We start from the raw sequence: 20,248 nt of genomic DNA, 5'->3' as shown, positions 1-20,248 counted from the left end.
CACTGCCCTTTAGGCCCATGGCTACGTAGTTGCATCCACAGACCCCAAGACTGCCTAGACTTTTCCACATTTGGTAGTTTGTGGCTTGGAGGCCACGATATAGAGGCTTAGATGTGATTTTTTGCTGAACGAGGATCTCCCTATGCTGGGCTTACCTCACCAGACACCCGCAAGAGCCATACCACCAAGGTCTTACCACTAGCGTGGGCACTGCCTGGGAGCTGGGCCTAAGGTCCCAGCTCTGGGCTGATGGTTTAGCCTGCACCAAAAATACACAACACCATCCTCTTTTGTGACATGGGGTAAACACTCTGGGATCATGTAGCCCTTAAAGGCATGCCCTTTCACATCTTATGCACAAAGCCTGAAGCAACACAATCTTTTAACGACCTCGAGTACTTTTGCAAGGGAAGAGCGATGAGATCACACAGCTTCTGATTTGGAGCTGAAAAAAAATCCCTGCATCGAACGCATACTAAGGACCTGGTTCCTTGATTAACAGAGACAAAAGGAGGGGTGCCTGGGTGGCACTATCAGTTAAGTGTCTGACTTTTGATCTCCGCGCAGGTCATGACCTCACGATTTGTGGATTCATGAGTTTGAGCCCCACATCGTGCTCTGCATGGATGGTACAGAGCGAGCTCGGGATTCTGTTTCTCCTTCTCTATGCCCCTCCCCCACTTGTTCTCTCTCTCTCTCTCTCTCTCTCAAAATAAATCAAGTTAAAGAAAAAAAAGGAAAAAACAAAAAGGAAAATGCAGAAAGCAAAATTAAAAATAGTATTCTTTAAAGTTTCCCAGCCACCTGCATATTCAGTTCACATAGTACGTCTGCTTTGAGGAAATGGTTCTGTGGTTTAAAACAAGCTTGAGAACACTTGTTGTAGTCTCTTATCCTCCCTCAAGAGATGAGGGAGAGACAAAGTACCAGAAACAGATCATAACTGACTAAAGGGACCAGAGTTAGGACAGCACCTGGACTGAACCCAGGCCTCCTGACAGCCAGGCCAGGAAGAAGCCTTACATGACAGGGGTGCCTGGGTGGCTCAGTTGGTTAAGAGTCCAGTTCTTGTTTCTGGCTCGGGTCATGACTTCAGGTTCATGAGATCGAGCCCCAAGTTGGGCTCTGCACTGACAGCATGGAGTCTGCTTGGGATTCTCTCTCTCTCTCTCTCTCTCTCTCTCTCAAAATAAATAAACATCTTTTTTAATTTTTCTATAAAGAAGCCTGACATGTTTTCTAATGCCCAGTCTGTGATGAATTATCAGCGACCCTGAACAAAAGATGAGCTTCTGCTCAGACACCTCCCTGGAGAAAAAGCCTGTAGGCTCCTGTGGCAGCCATTCCTTGACAAGTATTCAAAACATCTGCCTTGGTAAAGCTGCAGTCTATTCATGGGCACATTCGGATGCAGGTAGGTGAGCACCTTAACGTGCCAATTCCTTCAAATCTCCTTTGTCTGGGGAAATATCCCTCAACCCCCAACTCAGAGGAAACAATTCTTCCCTTGCTTAAAAATCTCTGTGATGAAAATTAAGAAATAAAACAAAATAAATTAACTCTGTAAAGACCTCAAGGAAGTGCCCCTCGTCCCCAAGATCTCCTTTCACTGTCCTTCTTTCCCCACACACCCACCAGAAGAGTCAGGCCCCAGTGTGACTGGAGAGAGAAATGCAAAGCCAGTTTCTGGTGGGGGATAGGCCTGAGGAATGCCAAATCTTGCTCATTTGTTTCAGGGACGGGCATTGGGATGGCTTGGCCTTCCATTACCACACTTTGTGGACTTAGAGAACTTACAGCTTTATTACCAATCTGTATCGCACACGACACTGCTTTTGACCAACCAACATATTTCACCACGAGAGAAGGGCAGCCATGGGTTCCTTTTCATCACAGGCCTATTGCTGGATGGCATTTCTCATCCCCAGAGTCAGGAACTTCAGTGAGTCTCAGGTAGGACAAGGAAAGCCACATCTAAGCACCTAATAGTCAAATTGGTATCTGATAAAGATCAAAAAATGAAAGTAGAGGGGAAAAGAAGATACATTACTTTACAGGAAACAAGAAGCATAACAATGAGCTTCTTCCAGATAATAATAGAAGTCAGAAGACAGTCAAATACTATTTTTTAAACAGTTGAAGGGGAAAAAAAGAAATAGGCAATGTATTTCTAGAATTCAACCTGGAATTCTAGATCCAGTGAAAATATTGTTAAAAGTACAGGCAAAATGACTGTTATTCAACATACTATTGGAAGGCTTAGCCTCAGCAATCAGACAACACAAAGAAATAAAAGGCACCCAAATCGGCCAGGAGGAGGTCAAACTTTTACTCTTTGAAGATGACATGGTACTCTATATGGAAAACCCTAAAGATTCCACCAAAAAACTGCTAGAACTGATCCATGAGTTCAGCAAAGTCGCAGGAAATAAAACCAATGCACAGAGATCGCTTGCATTCTTATACACCAACAATGAAGCAACAGAAAGAGAAATCAAGGAATCCATCCCAATTACAACTGCACCAAAAACCATGAAGTATCTAGGAATAAATCTAACCAAAGAGGTGAAAAATCTATACACTGAAAACTACAGAAAGCTTATGAAAGAAATTGAAGAAGACACAAAGAAATGGAAAAAGATTCCATGCTCCTGGATAGGAAGAACAAATATTGTTAAAATGTCGATACTACCCAAAGCAATCTACATATTCAATGCAATCCCTATCAAAATAACACCAGCATTCTTTACAGAGCTAGAACAAACAATCCTAAACTTTGTATGGAACCAGAAAAGACCCCGAATAGCCAAAGCAATCTTGAAAAAGAAAACCAAAGTGGGAGGCTTCACAGTCCTGGGCTTCAAGCTGTATTCCGAAGCTGTAATTATCAAGACAGTATGGTACTGGCACAAGAACCGACATTCAGATCGATGGAACAGAATAGAGATCCCAGAAATGGACCCACAAACGTATGGCCAACTCATCTTTGACAGAGCAGGAAAGAATACCCAATGGAATAAAGACAGTCTCTTCAGCAAGTGGTGCTGGGAAAACTGGACAGCGACATGCAGAAGAATGAACCTGGACCACTTTCTTACACCAGACACAAAAATGAACTCAAAGTGGATGAAAGACCTCAATGTAAGACAGGAAGCCATCAAAATCCTCGAGGAGAATGCAGGCAAAAACCTCTCTGACCTTGGCCACAGCAACTTCTTACTCAACACGTCTCTGGGGGCAAGGGAAACAAAAGCAAAAATGAACTATTGGGACCTCATCAAAATAAAAAGCTTCTGCACAGTGAAGGAAACAATCAGCAAAACTAAAAGGCAACCGACAGAATGGGAGAAGATATTTGCAAATGACATATCAGATAAAGGGTCAGTATCCAATACCTATGAAGAACTTATCAAACTCAACACCAATCCAGTGAAACAAACAATCAATGAAACAAAAACAAACAATCCAGTGAAGAAATGGGCAAAAGACATGAATAGACACTTCTCCAAAGAAGACATCCAGACGGCCAACCGACACATGAAAAAAATGCTCAACATCACTCATCATCAGGGAAATACAAATCAAAACCACAATGAGATATCACCTCACACCTGTCAGAATGACTAACATTAACAACTCAGGCAACGACAGACGTTGGCGAGGATGTGGAGAAAGAGGATCTCTTTTGCACTGCTGGTGGGAATGCAAGCTGGTGCGGCCACTCTGGAAAACAGTATGGAGATTGCTCAAAAAGTTAAATACAGAACCACCCTACAACCCAGCAATTGCACTACTAGGTATTTATCCAAGGGATACAGGTATGTTGTTTCAAAGAGGCACATGCATCCCAATGTTTATAGCAGCACTATCAACAATAGCCAAGGTGTGGAAGGAGCCGAAATGTTCACCAACAGAGGAATGGATAAAGAAGATGTGGTACATATACACAACGGAGTGTTACTCGGCAATCAAAAAGAATGAAATCTTGCCATTTGCAACTACACGGATGGAACTAGAGGGTATTATGCTAAGCGAAAGTAGTCAGTCAGAGAAAGACGAACATCATATGACTTCACTCATATGAGGACTTTAAGACACAAAACAGATGAACATAAGGGAAGGGAAGCAAAAATAATATAAAAACAGGGAGTGAGAAAAAACATGAGTCTTAAATATGGAAAACAAACAGAGGGTTGCTAGAGGGGTTGTGGGAGGGGAGAGGGACTAAATGGGTAATGTGCATTAGAGAGTCTACTCCTGAAATCATTGTTGCACTACACGCCAACTAACTTGGATGTAAATTTAAAAAATAGATTAAATTTTAAGAATTTTTAAAAAATAAAGTAAAGGCCAAATGAAGACATTTTCAGGAAAACAATGATAAGAGAACTGTTGCCATCAGAACTGCTTTGCAAAGAGCACTGAAAGAAGTTCTTTAGGCTAAAGGGAAATGATCCCATTGAAAGCAGGAAGGGAAAAAGAGAAATAAAAGTGTGAAATGTGACTTAATATAAAAGCTTTTATGTAAATTTCTTTTAAAGATTATTGATTACTTTAGGCAAGAATGCTTTAGGAATTATGGCATATTGTAAAATGTATGACAAAAATAACTCAAATGGTGGGAGGGCAGTTAAACGGAGAGACATCGTTACAAGGTTCTTATGTGCAGTGGCATAACATCAATTCAAAGTAGAGACTGTGATACGTGAGGAGTCGTATTGTAATCCTAGAGTAAATAAGATAAAATACACAGGTATAAATAAAAGCCAACAAAGAGGACAAAATGGGACACAACAAAAGAGGGCAGAAAAAGAAGGACAAAAAAACAAAGACTAAGTCACACCAATACAAATCACTATCAATAAGATATTCTTCAACCAACCCTATCAGCAGCTCCATTAAACATAAAGAGAGATTGAATACTCTAATTAAAGGGCAGAGATTGTTAGTCTAGCTAAGAAATGCCAGACCGAATTTTGTACTATTTACAAGAGATACATTTTAAATATACAGGCACAGATAAGATGAAAGTAAAATTATAGACAAAAAAATATACATCTTGCTACACAAATTTAAAAAAAAAAAAAAAAAGCCTTGCCCTTGGCGTATACTATTTCCCTTTTAAAGGCAGCCCCTTCATGCCAATGCAAACCTCACTATACCCAACTGCTCTGATGAATTGCACCAGACTGCCCCCTCAGTGGAGGCCCCTGTCTGCCTCCTTGAGCTCTGATACCACCTACTAGGCCAGTCCCTGATGTGAATATCCCCCTCACCGCACTTAGGCGTCTACTTCCCGAGCTGGGCTGCCCTCCTCACCTCACGTTTATTCTGCCATCCCAAGCTGGACTGCCCAGTGCAGGGCGTCCAAGCCCATGTGGGATAAGGGGGAGGGTGTCCGCATAGGAAGCCTGATGTGGCCACCTTCCCCACCTCGCAGGGGCTTGAAAGCCGTCTTTTGGTTCACTCTGGCTCCCCACCAGCCAGAGTCACTGTTGACTTTATTGCTTCTCAAGAGAACTGGGATCAACATGTTTAGAAGCAACAATATTTTCAATTCCATTACTCCCTTCTTGTTATCCATTATGGGGAGACCATCAGAAGAACTCACTGAGCAAATACTACAAGGATATGAGAATATAGCTCTCCGGACAGTGGTGTGAGGATCCTGTTCTAGCTCCCTGGCACTCATTGCCACTTCACACACTATCAGGAATTCGTTTCAGAGACCCAACCCTCTTCCATCCTCAATACACTTGGTTTCGACAGAGCAGGCCCCAATCTGTCCAAAGGCTATAACCTCGACTTATAACCTGAAACCAATCAGTGGTTTCAAGTCCTCTGATCAACTCCACCTGCCCCTAAAGTCATGTGGCAGATTGTCCTTTACTATGACTGACATTGTATGTCTGTCTCCCATCCCGCAGGCTCTTCTGACATGACTGAAACACTCCTCCCCCTCAGAAGTGGGTTCTATATGCCCCTTCCTTTTTAAATGGGTGGAGGCTTTTGATTGCCCCAAGAAGCTGAATTTGGTAGAATGGATGCCGTATGACTTCGAAGTCTGGTAAAGAAAGAACACAGTTTCTGCCTGGCTTGATCTGGGGGACATCCTCCCTCTGGGAAAGCCAATCACCACGTTGCAAGGAAGACTAAACAAGCCCATGCAAAGACTACATGAGAAGACCTCATGGAGAGGAGCTGACATGCCAGTAGACAACCAGTACCAACCACTGGGCACTGGTGACTGAGCCTTCAGGTGATCCCAGCCTCCAACCTTCAAGCCTCTCCTGACACCAAGGGGAGCAAAGGGGAGCTCTCCACACTAAACCCTGAGCAACTTGCAGATTCATGGGAAAAATAAATGGTGGTGGTGTTTGTGGTCGTGGTGGTGGTGTCACTGCTGTTGTTTTAAACCACTCAGTTCTTTAGTAACTGGACCAAGCCCTCTTCAACATGACTCCCACACCATTCATTCTGTCCATCTCTCTTGCCATGGCCTTTACCATCCTTATCAGATCACCAATGATTTTGTCTCCTCCAACAGAAGCAAGGAATCTCACCCCCAATACCCCTGAGTCTCACTCGAAAGGGGCCTCCGTAAAAGATCGTCCTGACAGGCTAAAGAGAGCCAAGGAAGAGGAAACATCTTGGATCTATCATCATGAAGCTCAGATTTCTGCAGCTCAGGGACTTGCTGCTCTCTGATGGGACATTTTTAACCACCCCATCTCTAGCCTGTGGTTCCTGTTTTCAGCTGGTGTGGTCAAGAGCTACAGATATCAATATGGTGACTGATAAATTATTTCACTCAGTCCAGGACTTGATCAGACAGCAGTAGGAGGCACTCAGAGGGAGGAGCCTTATGTGATAAATATCACAACACCAGAGAAGAACACCAGGGAGAGGACACTAGGACGAGGCACCAGCAGCTCCGACCTGGGCAGCCTTCTTGAGAAGATGCAGCCACTCCTGCTCTTGCTGACCTTTCTTCTGGCCTCCAAGGCTGAAGCGGGTGAGTGACTGTCTCCACCAGCAGAGGCCCAGCCCCATCCCACCATGGCTCAGCCCTGCCTACATGCTACACTCAGGCACATCCAAGCCCTGCTGAGTGTTCATCCCGCATCAGATCTGCCCACCTCACTCAGAGATGGGCAGATCTGAAGTGGGATGAACCCTCAGCAGGAATGGCAGGGCAGGGGGCTGATCCCCAGGAGGGCCCGTGGGTACCATCCCCTTCCCAGGTCCTAACCTAGTCATCTGGAAATTGGGTTCTTTTACAAAGGCATCTGAAAGAAGGTTGGAAGGTAGGAATGAGAAATGAGTAATGTCTCAGGAAAGGGCAGCTTGGAGAAGGGGACCGGCTTCTGTAGTCAAAGTAACGCCCACTAACTTTCTAACCCAAGGTGTTAAAATCTACCCTCAACCTTCACTCATTTCTCCAAGCTTTGGCATTCTTATGCTGTCCACAAAAGAAGTCGAGGACCCAGCTGATCTCACAGTTGGTGGTGTCCTGGTCCCCATAACACTTACGTTGGACCATTTTTGTTTCAAGTTCTCTCTGGTAATTTGTCAGTCACAATGGGCACAATGGCTTTGGCAGGCCCCGTATTCCCTGCTACTTAGAACCATGACCAGCCCTCATTGAGAGGCTCATCGAGAACCATTGTTTCAGGCGGCCAAGACATTTACTGAGCACCTACTACGTGCAGGGCTCTGGCAAAAATCAAACGCAACCCACAATACAACATGAGCATTTTGAGCTCACGTTCCGAATATGACAAACATGGAGCAGTTCATTAAGGTCTGAGAAACAAAAGGGGAGAGAGGACCTAGGTACATTCAGGGAAAGGATTTTCCAGGATCCATGGGGATTTCACTGCTTGCTCCAAATGCAAATTCTGTCTGCCACCCTATGTGTCTGCAGCAGGAAATAAGGAACAAGGGCTCCTCTGCTCTTTGTCAGAGGGAAGATGTGAGTCTCACGGCTCATGTAGCAAGCCAGGAAGGCTGCCCAAGGAAGCCTTCTGGGTTGCTGCTGGCTACTAGGGACTGTGCTCTCCACCACCCCGACTCCCACCTGCCGCAGTTTCTCTGCATCCAGCCTTCAGCTTCATGAGCACAGCAGGCAGGGCAGAATTTTTCTTTCAGGGAAAATAATCGGGGGCCATGAAGCCAACCCTCATTCTCGTCCCTACATGGCATTTCTCCGGATCTACAAACCAGACAAAACCTGGAAACAGTGCGGGGGTTTCCTTGTACGTGAGGACTTTGTGCTAACAGCAGCTCACTGCTGGGGAAGGTAAGAAGGGACGCCTGGAACCCCGCCCTTCTGTGACACCTCTCAAGTGTTAACTGTGAGGTTAACTCCCGCCCAGCCTGGGCTGCCAAGAAGCAGAGGGCACAGAGATGCTCAGCCCCAGGGCCCCATTGCCTATAATTCCTCTCCAATTCCAGTCCTGCCCTGCCCCGAGCTGTCCTGTTCCCTCCACGGCTTTGAGACTGTACCTCCTGTCACCCCACCCCCCACCCTGCTCTGTGTGCAGCCTCATGACTGTGACGCTGGGGGCCCACAACATCAAGAGGAAGGAGAGGACCCAGCAGATCATCCCCGTGAGAGAAATCATCCGCCCCTCAGGCTACACTTCTGAAACCTTCCTCAATGACATCATGTTACTGCAGGTAGGGCCCTCGCTCCACTGGTTCTTGTGCACTTTATTCCTGGGGGCTTTGCATTCCCTGGGACCTCATTCTTCTCCCTCCTTCCCAGTATGACCTTCCACTTGACCCGGGGCTGTGAAGATGGCAATGCCATGACTGTCCCCGGGCTCTTTGTGACTATCGGTAGATTACAATACCTTTCCTCCGGCACTCAGCTGTCAAGAAAGGCCCGCCTGGATGCCAACGTGAGGCCCATCAGGCTGCCCAAAAGGAATGTGTGGGTGAGGCCAGGGATGGTGTGCAGTGTGGCCGGCTGGGGACAATTCAGAATGGACAGCTCCTCCGGGGCAGAGAAACTGCATGAGGTAGAGCTTGAAATCCAGAAGGATGAGCAATGCATGTCACACTACAATCACCTGTATAACCCTGCCACCCAGATGTGTGTGGGGAACCCAAGAAGGAGGAAGTCTGCCCTTCAGGTGAGATCCCCAGTACTGTCCATGCCCAGCCCTGGGACAGCCACACTTTGAGAAGAGGCAGTGAGAACTAGCCATATCCCTGTCTTCAGCCTTTCCATCCAAACCCATCTCTGGCCCTGTGTCTGTAGCAGGGGTGAGAGACTGTCCCACAGCTCCTTATGGGCAGAGGTTTTCTGAGGGAGAAGAGGGAAGGGAGTGTAAGGACCAGGCTGGAACCCCAGGACCAGGTGAGGCCACAGGCCTACCCTGGCCCTGATCTCACCCACAGCCCCCTAACAGAGACCACCTATCCCCAGGGACAGCAGGGAGGCAGGACCAAAGAAGGGTTGGCTCAGCCTTTCCTCCCTCTGCCCACAGGGAGACTCCGGAGGCCCCCTTGTGTGCAACGACGTGGCCCAGGGCATTGTCTCCTGTGTCAAACACTGTGGGACACCTCCACTTGTCTACACCAGGATTTCAGGCTATATGCACTGGATAGAAAAAATAATGAGACACTTCAGCCCACCAGGACCAGACTCAGACGCCTCCAGGATCAATCCATCCACCTTCTCTGGGGCAGAGGCCAGAACTGCACTGAGCAAAGGGGGTGGAGAGGAGGCCGCCAGGGACCTAATAAACTTCCATCTCTAGTGGAAATTAGATTCCTCCCTTATTCACCAAAACAACATTCATTCGTTACGGCGACCATTGGTTCACATTCTCTAGAATAAAAAGTTTTGCTGCACTGAGACCCAGCTCCTTCCAAATACACCTCCCAGCGTCACAGCCCCCTGCCAGGCTGACTGTTAGCTCCATCGGGAAAAGGGAGACACTGTCCCAGGAAAAATGACCCTCTTCTAGAGCACCCTTCTGTCTCATCCATATTGCCCTCTACCTCCCCCCACACCTACACTCCCACCCCATCCTACCTCAATATGGCAACATAAAGGAATCCATTTGGAAGGAGGACCACCTCAGAAGCTCTGAGATAGGGGGCCACTTCTCCACCCTAAGAGAAATGGGCGAGAAGATTCTGGAGAGCTGTAGCTCTCCCCATGCAGCGCTCCCTCCCCAAATCAGGTGGCAGCTTGGAGTCTGAGAAGTTTCAAGAGGACCCTTCGGTACTCCCAGCCTAGCCCAAGTGCCTGTCACAGCCTTGCCATGGTCGCACCCTCTGGTGTGCTGCAACCTATCTTCCATGGGCTTGAATGACCTTCAGGTGCTCTTCCATCTTGGTCTAATCCAGCCTCTTCCCACCTCACACAGATTCGCGTGTGTGTGTGCATGCGTGCGTGTGTGTGTGTGTGTGTGTGTGTACGTGTGAGTGTGCCTCCAAAGGAAACTTATTATAATAAAAAGTTGTGTTTCAAAGGTATCCTATTATTTCAAAGGTGTCCTATAGCTTACAGCTTATCGAGTAAATTTTTTCTCCCATTTTTCAACCATCACTAAGTCTCTTATATAAGAATGTATTCAGAAAAGTAATCTCATTTTAAAAACACCCACCTTAGGGGCTCCTGGGTGCTCAGTCAGTTAAGTGGGTGACTTGGGCTCAGGTCACGATAACATTGCTCATGAGTTTGAGCCCCACATCAGGCTCTGTGCTGACAGCCTGCTGTGGAGATTGTGTCTCCCTCCCTCTCTATCTGCCCCTTCCTCACTCAGGCTCTGTCTCTCTCCATCAAAAATAAATAAACATAAAAAAAAATTAAAACCACCCACCTCAGGGGCACCTGGGTGGCTCAGGTGGTTAAGCATCTGACCCTTGATTTCGGCTCAGGTCAGGATCTCATAGTCCTGATCCTTGCTGACAGCCCAGAGCCTGCCTGGATCTTTCTCTCTCATTCTCTCTCTCTCTCTCTCTCTCTCTCTCTCCCTCTCTTTCTCTCTCCCCTTTACTCTCTGCCCCTCCTCCACTCATTCTCTCTCCCTCTCAAAAGAAATAAACATTTAAGCAAACAATAACTAAAAAAATAAAAGAAAACCCCCACCTAAGTGAAGGCAGCCTGAAAAGAAGCGGTTTGCTGAATGTCTGCAATTGATGAGTGTGCTTAGACTGAGGGGAAAGGTACACTCAGCACAGATTCTTGGTCTGCCCCTGGTGACCATCAGCATCTCAAGCTCAGGAGCCATGCCTCTCATGTCCCCGCACCCAGCTAGCTCAGTAATTATTCACGGTTTCCTCAGAAAGGAAAAAGAGCCAAGAGCCGAGAAATAAAGACATTCTTGTCTCGATTCAGTCACCGAGTGGCTTCTGAGGTACCAGCCCTTCTGCGGGCTGCAGTCCCAGCCGTCACTTTCTTGTTCTTTCTTCTCACGTTCACCTCGTGACTCAACAGTGGGAGTGCAAGTGTGGAGGCAGTACCGTTGTCACCCAGCCCAAGAAAACCACTTTGTATGACGACGCCCAGCTCTACAGGAACACAAGTGGAGGAGGCCTAGACGGTCAGTGAGCCACCTGTCCTTCATTCCCCTCGGGGCTTCGCCTCTGGAAGGAAGAAAGACAGGCTGCTCTGACCTGGGCAGAACTTCAGGGAAGATGCAACCACTTCTGCTTTTGCTGGCCTTTCTGCTGCCCCTTGAGACCAGGACAGGTGAGTGACCAGCCCCATTCCAGAGGCCTGAGCCCATCCCACAAAGCCCCCTGTAAGTCCTGACCCTTCTGCCCAGTGCGGCCCTGGATTGTCCTCCTTTGAGCCCAGGAATTTTCTGAGCCCCGGCTCCTATCTCAAACCAAGACTGACAGGTCTGATGCTCGACAGACACACTCAACAAGGATGGCCAGCAGGAAGGGTACTCCTTAGAAGGTTTGGTAGGGTTTAGCCTCTCTTTTATGGCTTGGAAAGTGCATTGTTTGTAGAAAGACATTTGGTAGGAGATATGAAACTACAAAAGACAGGCATTGAAATTGCTTGCTCCAACCCAGGAAAGGTAAGCTCAGACCAACCAGCTGCAGTAGAGGGTGTTGTCCCTGGACTCAGCTTTAAAAGCCAATTAAATTTCTCAGTGCTCTCCACCTGCTCCATCCTGCCCACAGAGGGTGATCTCAGCAGCAGCTAGATGACTGTACCCCAACCTCAGTCCCAGGCCCGTGTAACCCATTGTCAGCGCCACCCACCCCTGCCTTCCTAGGCCCTCGGCTGCTCCACTGTCTTTGCCGATGCCCTCCCTGATGCCTGCGGCCTTGAATCCCACCAGCCCTATCTCTCCATCCAACCTCAGCCAACTGCTAATTGAAAGCCGTTCGTTCATGCAACTTAAAAACGTCTACTGACACCTTAGGATGTGCGAGGCCCTGGAACATGAGGATATCAGAGAATCCAACTCCATAAGGCCATAGGTAGCTTATTAGAAAATGGCACCCATCAGGATGTTAGCAGAGGCTCAGACGGGCCCGGGGGGACTCACTGAGAAAGAAGGCATCAGGGGAGTCCTGTCCACGATCCTCTGAGATTCTACCATCTTGAAGGTAGATCTTACCTCCCACACACACTTGTCTGAAATAGGATGTGAAGAACAAGCACTGTCCCTTCTCAGGGGGGTGCTGAGGCATGAGGTTCAGGAAAGGTCCTCCGGCTACAAGGAGAACCTGAGACCATCAGTCACCGCCTTCTTACTCTTTCCCTCCTGACCACAGCTGCCCCCAGTCACCCCATCCACCAGCCTTTTCTTTCAGAGGAGATCATCGGGGGCCATGAGGCCAAGCCCCACTCTCGGCCCTACATGGTATTTGTTCAGTTTCTCGTCGGGAACAGCAAGAAGAGGTGCGGCGGTGCCCTTGTGAACGAGGACTTTGTTCTGACGGCTGCTCACTGCTTGGGAAGGTGAGGGGCAAAGACCCCTAGGGGGACCCCTGCCCTTCCCCCCCAGGGCTGCAGCCCAGGGGGCCATCCGAGGCTCCTGGTCACTCAAGCCTATGAGAGCTCATCAAAGGAGCCAGCTGAGAATGTGGCTGGGGCAGAGAAAGGCTGACACATAGGACAGGTGAGCTTTGGAGTCGGTGGATCAGATGTGAGAGTAAGTGGCACAGTGGAGAAGAGATGGACCACACCAGGCAAATAAAGCAGCAGTGGAGGACAGAAGCATGCCCTAGCACCAAAATGCAAACTCACAGTAATTTCATGATATTGCTTGAGAGCAAAAGAGAGCTCCCAGAGCTCCTACCCTCAGTGTCATTGAAAAAAAGAGAATCCAGGACCCATCTGTCACCTCTATGTGCCCCTCGGCTCCAGTTCTGCCCACCCCGGTTGTCACCTGACCTTCCTGGTTCCTGGGCAGAGCTGTGTCCTGTGACCCCACACTCCCTTGCCCACTCTGCTCTCCGCACAGCTCCATCAACGTCACCCTGGGGGCCCACAACATCAAGAAGCAGGAGAAGACCCAGCAGATCATCCCCGTGAGAAGAGCCATCCCCCACCCAGACTATAATCCAAAGAACTACTCCAACGACATCATGTTACTGCAGGTAAGGAGACCTCCCCACTGCCCTCGCTCTCCTGGGTCCACATTGTCTCCTCTCCCACTGGGACCTGTCCCCTCCTTCATACCTGGCCTGGCCACCTGACCAGTCTCAGTGGCTCAGGGGAGAAGGAAGACAGGGCAGCCGCATAGAGTACCTGGGCCCAGAGACCACTGACTGAGCTGGCCCCTCTTGCTTCTTTCCATCAGCTGGTGAAAAAGGCCAAGCTGACTGCAGCTGTGAGGCCCCTGGGCCTGCCCAAAGGCAAGGACCGGGTGAGGCCGGGACAGGTGTGCAGTGTGGCCGGCTGGGGACGCATGGCCATGGGCACTCTAGCAACCACTCTGCAGGAGGTAGAGCTGATCGTGCAGGAGGATCGGGAGTGCAGATCCCGCTTCCGTGGCTATTACATGGGGGCCACCCAGATCTGTGTAGGAGACCCGAAGAAGATGAAGACCAGCTACAAGGTCAGGCTTCCAGCATCTACCTAGACAGGCCCCAGGGCTGAGGAACCTAGGGAGGTCCGGGGTATGGGAGTGGCTGTGCCTTCATGCCTCAGCCTGAGAGCCTGGGCAGCTGGGTCTACAAATCCAGTCTTCAGTTCCCCACCCCTTCCAGTGGTCCCCTGTTGGGGGAAGAAGGCTTAGTCTCCTCACAGCAGCCTTGTCACCCATGTTTCCCTGAGGTTTGGAGAGAAATGTTTGGCCTGGGTGGTGCTGGAAAGAACAGTCAGTACCTGGATGGAGTGCAGGGACTGAGAGAGGGGACAAGGTCTGCCCAGGGCCCAATCTCCCATGCAGCCCCCTGACACAGACCCCCAGCCTCAGGGCAGTGGGGAGGGCAGGACCACCAGGAGTGCGGTCACCAGCCCAGTCCTTCCTCTCTCTGCCCACAGGGGGACTCTGGGGGACCCCTCGTGTGTAACAACGTGGCCCAAGGGACTTTCTCTTATGGAAACGGGAATGGGACACCTCCAGGGGTCTTCGACAAGGTCTCACACTTCCTGCCCTGGATAAAGAGAATAATGAAGCACTTCTCTCAGCAGGCGTGAGGCTAACTGTCCTCTGTGCTTGGCCACCTTTTCTGGGGCAGAGGCAAGAACCCCTTGGGGCTCGGGGGATGGGAGTGGGCATTGCAGGGTCATAATAAATAGATCTCTAGAGCGAGTATGGCTGTGGTCTTATTTATTCACTGAACCACTTTCAATATGCAGCAACACTGCCCCAGGAAGTTTTCTGCTGTCACTTCCAGGTTTTGCTTTCTCCTTTCTCCCCCAGCCCTCGGTCCTCCCTAAACCCTTTGCTGCATAGTTTCTCATCAGTTTCTCAATAACACCTCTTTGGGGCTTAGCCCTCTGCAAGGGTTCAGCCTAAACTCTGTTATAAAAGGACAATCCTCTCTCCCCAAAAATTATCTTTTCTGGGCCATAAAAATGCCATAACTTCTCTAAGCCAACCACCATCACCAACCCCACAATTTGGTCAGTAGAAAGGGAATAACTCCAGGGGACCATGCCACAAGCATTCCATTTCCTGTTTCCGGGGGGGGGGGGGGGTCTTTCTGGGGCAATGGGGGCAGGTTTCTCCTACAGCCAAGACTTTCTGCAGCTTAGGAGGCTGAGATGCGGCCCCAGCCCCACCCAGGTTTCACTTTTCTTCACTGCTCAGGGCCCAGGACTAAATTCAGTTAACCTTCCTCCCTGGCTGACCATCCCACAACAGCCTCTGTTTTCCATCCTGCCACACCTGGAGCTGCCAACCCACCCAATGCCTGTCAGAGGAGCCAGTACCCACCTCCCAAGGAGTAGGACCTGCTGAGTCCCTCAGTCCAAACCAGCATCCCCCAGGAACTTAGCTACTATAGCCTATGGAGTCACTCACTCAGTAGCTTCAGCCCCTTTAAGCCTGGCCTAGTCTCAGGACCCAGACTCCCCCTGCTGGTACCCTGGGTTATGGCAGCTTTGTGAGGCAGAGGGCTCCAGGCTGCTGGACCGTAAAGTACCACATTGCCATCCATCAGATCAAATTTGATCTCTCTCTTTGTGCCAAGCATATAAGGGGCTCTGTTCCTGCCATTGGGAAACATACAGTGATGAGACATTTCTCCTAAATTCCCCTGGTTTCTCTCCTTCCACCAAGCAGTTCAGTTTGGCATAAATGGATCTGTTTTTAGAATCCACAAGAAAGCTTGTCTCTCTCTCTCTCTTTTTTTTTAATGTTTATTTTACTTTTGAGAGACAGAGATGAGCTGGTGAGGAGCAGAGATAGGGGGACAGAGGATCCATAGCAGGCTCTGTGCCATCAGCCCAGAGCCCGATGTGGGGCTTGAACTCAGGAAACATGAGATCATGACCTGAGCTGAAGCCTGACATTCAACCGACTGAGCCACCTAGGTGCCCCAAGAAAACTTGTCTTGAAAATAATTGAAATCCCTAAACTTTATCTGTATCGCACATCACTGTTGCACAGGCATGACTTTGTTTGGTTCCAGAAGGGCAATGTGAAGTTGGAAGAAAGTGGGAGACTCACAGGTCGTCAGGTTTGTAATCTATGCACGATAGAGGCCATGCCCAGAAGTGAGGGAGGGAGAGAGAGAGAAGAGGCAGGCTTATTTTTATTTCACACGTAGAAGACATGAACTTTAGTCCACAGACCCATGAAATGCCACATTTCAGGTGGAAGATAGTTCATTGTGACCAGATAACCTATTTTAGGGTCCCATATCCTTCAAACACCACAACTAGTGAGTTGAATGTGACAGAACAAATTCACGATAGCTGAACAACTAGACAAACACTGAATCAAGTAGGACCCATATCAAAAGGAGAAAGAACTGGGGCACCTGGGTGGCTCAGTCAGTTAAGTGTCCAACTCTTGATTTGGGCTCAAGTCACGATCTCTCGGTGGTGAGATCAGGCCCTGGGTTGGGTTCAGCACTGGGCATGCAGTCTGCTTAAGATTCTCTCTCTCTCTCTCTCTCTCTCTCTCTCTCCCTCTCTCTCGGGGCACCTGGGTGGCTCAGTCAGTTAAGCGTCCGACTTCAGCTCAGGTCATGATCTCGCACTCCGTGAGTTCAAGCCTCGTGTTGGGCTCTGTGCTGACTGCTCAGAACCTGGAGCCTGTTTCAGATTCTGTGTCTCCCTCTCTCTCTGACCCTCCCCCATTCATGCTCTGTCTCTCTCTGTCTCAAAAATAAATAAACGTTAAAAAAAATTTTTTAATAAAAATAAAGATTCTCTCTCCCTCTCTCTCTCTCTCTCTCATCTGTCCCTCTCCCCCACACATGCACTCTCTCTTTCTCTCAAAAAAAGAGAGAGAGAGAAAGAAAGAACTTCACTAAAAAGGAAACAAACCACATAGATGTGAAAAACAAAATCCAGTACACTGAAAAAAAAGTGAAAAGCAAATAAAAGCCAATATTTCACACAAGACTGTCCCTATGTCCATCTGCCAAGTCTTCCCCGGAGCTCACAGCACAATGCAATAGCACAGGTGAGATTCAAGATGAATGCATGTATGGAGGTAAGCAAGAGAACAGTAGAAGGTGATGACCAGGGGACAGCTCTGGGCACAGCAGTAAAGAACAACACTCTGAGGAGAAGCCATCACACCTAAGAAATGTAGAGTCCTCAGTGGGGCGCCTGGGTGGCGCAGTCGGTTAAGCGTCCGACTTCAGCCAGGTCACGATCTCGCAGTCCGTGAGTTCGAGCCCCGCGTCGGGCTCTGGGCCGATGGCTCGGAGCCTGGAGCCTGTTTCTGATTCTGTGTCTCCCTCTCTCTGTGCCCCTCCCCCGTTCATGCTCTGTCTCTCTCTGTCCCAAAAATAAATAAAAAACGTTGAAAAAAAAAATTTAAAGAAATGTAGAGTCCTCAGAAAGTCAGCCATGAAGAGCTCCATGGAGCCCCAGGATGCAAGGTGGAGCCAAGGGCAGAGTAACCAAGGACATCCACCACCAGGGGCAGAGGTGTGTGACCTTGAAAGACAGAGCCTGATGGGTCAGTTTTTCCCTTACACCTGATAGAAGCACTTGACACAGTATGACATATGTTAGGAAGAAAAACTATTACCTTACAATGATGGTAGCATCATGAAGACTGGGCTGCTGTTGACGTTCCCTTAACATTTTGAAGTCAGTTCACACCTATTTCTCTCTCTTGCTTTTGTGATTTTTATTTCTAGAACTTAATCCTATATAAGGTTTCAAGTGTGTGTGTGTGTGTGTGTGTGTGTGTGTGCGCGCGCGCGCACGCATGTGTGTAGGGAAGTTATTCAAAAGGTGTTCATTAATCACACCATTATTTAATAATGGACCTCAGATTGGAATCAGTATTAATGTCCAAAATGGAGAAATGGTAAAATATGGCACATTTATATTATGTATTATGCAGCCATTGACATCTACATTGTCCACCGCTCTAGAAAACTAGGCTAAGGAAACAAAAGAAAGAAAACTAAGCCAAAAACATTAATAGGCAAGTTATTAAAAAAAAAAAAAGTTGTTACATGTGTTAGTTAAGACAACCCTAACTACTCTACCAGATAAACTTTAGCATTTCAGTGACTCACACAATGGAAACCTGTTTCTCACTCACCCACAGTCCACAATGAATGTTCCTGCTGAGTAATGCCCCTTTTTACTCTCCAGTATCCCAGCTGGGACAAAAGTTACATGTGTGCCCATGATTAAGGAAACCAGGCTCAAGTTCCTAAGGATGTCTTCCAAGTCCCTCTTGTTCATCCAAGTGGAACCCAGGTAGAGGTTCGTTATAGGCCCGTCTGAAAGGTACAACACCATCTCCATTCACACCCCATTTGCTACAGTAATCACACAGTCACACCTCACCTCAAGTGAGGCTGGATGACTGGGTTCACCCAGGTCCTCTGCAAGAAAAGGAAATTGTTTTGCTAAACTGCTAGCTCGCCTCTACCACAATTCGTCATAGTGTTTGCTGTTTATAAGGATCATGGGCCCTAAATTTTGTTCTGCCTATGAAACTAATACACACTGATGACAGAAAAAAATGGATAATATAAAGGTGAAAAAAAAGAGTCATAAAATGATTATTCTGGCTGTTGCTCTTTCTAAACAGAATTAGTATCAAATTGCATACACCACATCATATTCTACTTTTTCCACTTACTATTAGGTGATGCAAAGTGTTCCATGCCACTAAGCAGTCTTCCAAAACATGCTATTTAACGGCCAGATAGTATTTCATTCCATGAATATATCAGAATTAATATTACTGAGCTCCTATTGTTGAATAGTTGGATGGCCTGAGCAATTGGGAAGAGAGTCTCAAGGTATATGTCCACCTCCACCTCTTTCTCACATTTACCCGAGGCCCCAGGGCCAGTCACTCCATCTCAGTAGTGTGCTTTTCTTCCAGGAGACACTGAGGTCCTTGAGCCTCTTTTCAAGTCTTCCTCTGCCACATCCAGGGTTTCTGGGTCCTTCTTTCCCTCAAACTACGCTGATGGGGAGATTGTATGCAGTTCCCATTGACTTTCCTTTGTCACCTGCTCTTTCCTACTAGACCAAAACAAGGGCCAGTTCTTTGCAAGAAAGTGCCTCACTCCCAGCAGACATGTGTGGTGGGAAGACAATAGTGAAGAAACAGACTTCTCCTGGTGCTGGCGCTCCATAAAACAATCACCAGCTCATCAGTAGAAACTTCCCAAGGAGCTTCTAGTCTGTCCTTCTAACTGTGATATTAGGGCAGCCCTAAGAATGTCCAGAACTTCTCAGTAGTACACTGGTCTCCTACAATGCCAAGGGCAACCAGATTGGTTTCTGACCAGAGCAGCATCAAAGGGAGGGAGAGGAAGTGTCCCAGCCTCAGCAGGCAACTGCCTGCCCAGAGCTTTGCATTTTGGCGGTATATGGGGCCCAGGGAGGAGGTGGGAGACATCCTACTTTAATGTCCCAATATCCCAGAGGAGAAAAAAATTGTAACTGACGGAAATGTAATAAAACAGTCAAATGTAGATGTAACCAGCTAGGAATATTGTGAAATGTACCAGAGACATGTTTGTTCAAATATCACAATTTTTATTAAAAGGGAAAATCAAAACATTAAAAAAAATATGTGCCCCCACTTATTCTCTGACATTCCATTCTCTGTCCAAATGGTCTCTCTAATCCCCAACCGCTGGCAAACCAACTTTTAAGAAATTTTTATTGCAGGGGTGCCTGGGTGGCTCAGTGGGTTGAGCATCCGACTTCGGCTCAGGTCATGATCTCACAGCTGGTGAGTTCGAGCCCCGCGTCGGGCTCTGTGCTGACAGCTCAGAGCCTGGAGCCTGCTTCAGATTCTGTGTCTCCCTCTCTCTCTGCCCGTAACCCACTCTCATTCTGTCTCTGTCTCTCTCAAAAATAAATAAACGTTTAAAAAATTTTTTTTAATAAAAAAAGAAATTTTTATTGCAAAATATACACACATGAAATATATATACACTTAAGAATGCTGGCCAAATTTCAGAAAGTCCCCATATGTCTCTTCCTGCTAAAAATGCCCTCTCTGCCCTCCAACCCCAGAATTAACTTACTGTTGTGACTTTTGTGATCACCACTTCCCTGCTTTGCATCATGCCCTTACCCCCTATGGATGCATTTCTATCCAAAATAGTTTCATTTTCACAGTGAATGTAATCCTTCAGGGACTTTTCT

General features: G+C 47.9%; 2 protein-coding genes across 5 annotated transcripts; both read left to right on the top strand.

Moving 5' to 3' along the window:
• Positions 1-6,827: 6,827 nt before the first annotated feature.
• Positions 6,828-9,868, top strand: LOC131517029 (mast cell protease 1A-like). The gene is made up of 5 exons (XM_058738695.1): positions 6,828-7,015; positions 8,152-8,302; positions 8,547-8,682; positions 8,877-9,140; positions 9,498-9,868. Exons 1-5 carry the CDS (start codon positions 6,961-6,963, stop codon positions 9,768-9,770), a joined length of 879 nt encoding a protein of 292 aa, XP_058594678.1. The 5' UTR covers positions 6,828-6,960; the 3' UTR covers positions 9,771-9,868.
• Positions 9,869-11,368: 1,500 nt separating this feature from the next.
• Positions 11,369-14,744, top strand: LOC131517028 (granzyme H-like). 4 transcript variants are annotated; one of them, XM_058738690.1, is made up of 5 exons: positions 11,376-11,713; positions 12,757-12,943; positions 13,449-13,584; positions 13,788-14,045; positions 14,474-14,744. In XM_058738690.1, the coding sequence occupies exons 1-5, from the start codon at positions 11,659-11,661 to the stop codon at positions 14,627-14,629; spliced, it is 792 nt and encodes a 263-aa protein (XP_058594673.1). In that variant the 5' UTR covers positions 11,376-11,658; the 3' UTR covers positions 14,630-14,744. The 4 variants fall into 4 exon arrangements, with proteins under 4 accessions (XP_058594676.1, XP_058594673.1, XP_058594675.1 ...); XM_058738692.1 differs by having other exon boundaries at positions 11,386-11,713; positions 12,783-12,943; XM_058738691.1 differs by having other exon boundaries at positions 11,388-11,713; positions 12,796-12,943.
• The last annotated feature ends 5,504 nt before the right edge of the window (positions 14,745-20,248 follow it).

The sequence above is a fragment of the Neofelis nebulosa genome, chromosome 7 (genome assembly GCF_028018385.1).
Source record: "Neofelis nebulosa isolate mNeoNeb1 chromosome 7, mNeoNeb1.pri, whole genome shotgun sequence".
Classification (NCBI taxonomy): Eukaryota; Metazoa; Chordata; class Mammalia; order Carnivora; family Felidae; genus Neofelis; species Neofelis nebulosa.
The sequence above is the reverse complement of the archived record's forward strand: the minus strand, read 5'-3'. Positions and strand labels throughout refer to the sequence as shown.

What these genes read in the sequence shown, in the direction of transcription:
- LOC131517028 (XM_058738690.1), top strand. Translation starts at nt 11,659, where the DNA reads ATGCAACCACTTCTGCTTTTGCTGGCCTTTCTGCTGCCCCTTGAGACC. An exon ending in GCTGCTCACTGCTTGGGAAG is followed by an intron (nt 12,944 to 13,448) that starts GTGAGGGGCAAA and finishes CTCTCCGCACAG; the next exon opens with CTCCATCAACGTCACCCTGG. An exon ending in AGATGAAGACCAGCTACAAG is followed by an intron (nt 14,046 to 14,473) that starts GTCAGGCTTCCA and finishes CTCTGCCCACAG; the next exon opens with GGGGACTCTGGGGGACCCCT.
- LOC131517029 (XM_058738695.1), top strand. Translation starts at nt 6,961, where the DNA reads ATGCAGCCACTCCTGCTCTTGCTGACCTTTCTTCTGGCCTCCAAGGCT. An exon ending in GCAGCTCACTGCTGGGGAAG is followed by an intron (nt 8,303 to 8,546) that starts GTAAGAAGGGAC and finishes CTCTGTGTGCAG; the next exon opens with CCTCATGACTGTGACGCTGG. An exon ending in GGAGGAAGTCTGCCCTTCAG is followed by an intron (nt 9,141 to 9,497) that starts GTGAGATCCCCA and finishes CTCTGCCCACAG; the next exon opens with GGAGACTCCGGAGGCCCCCT.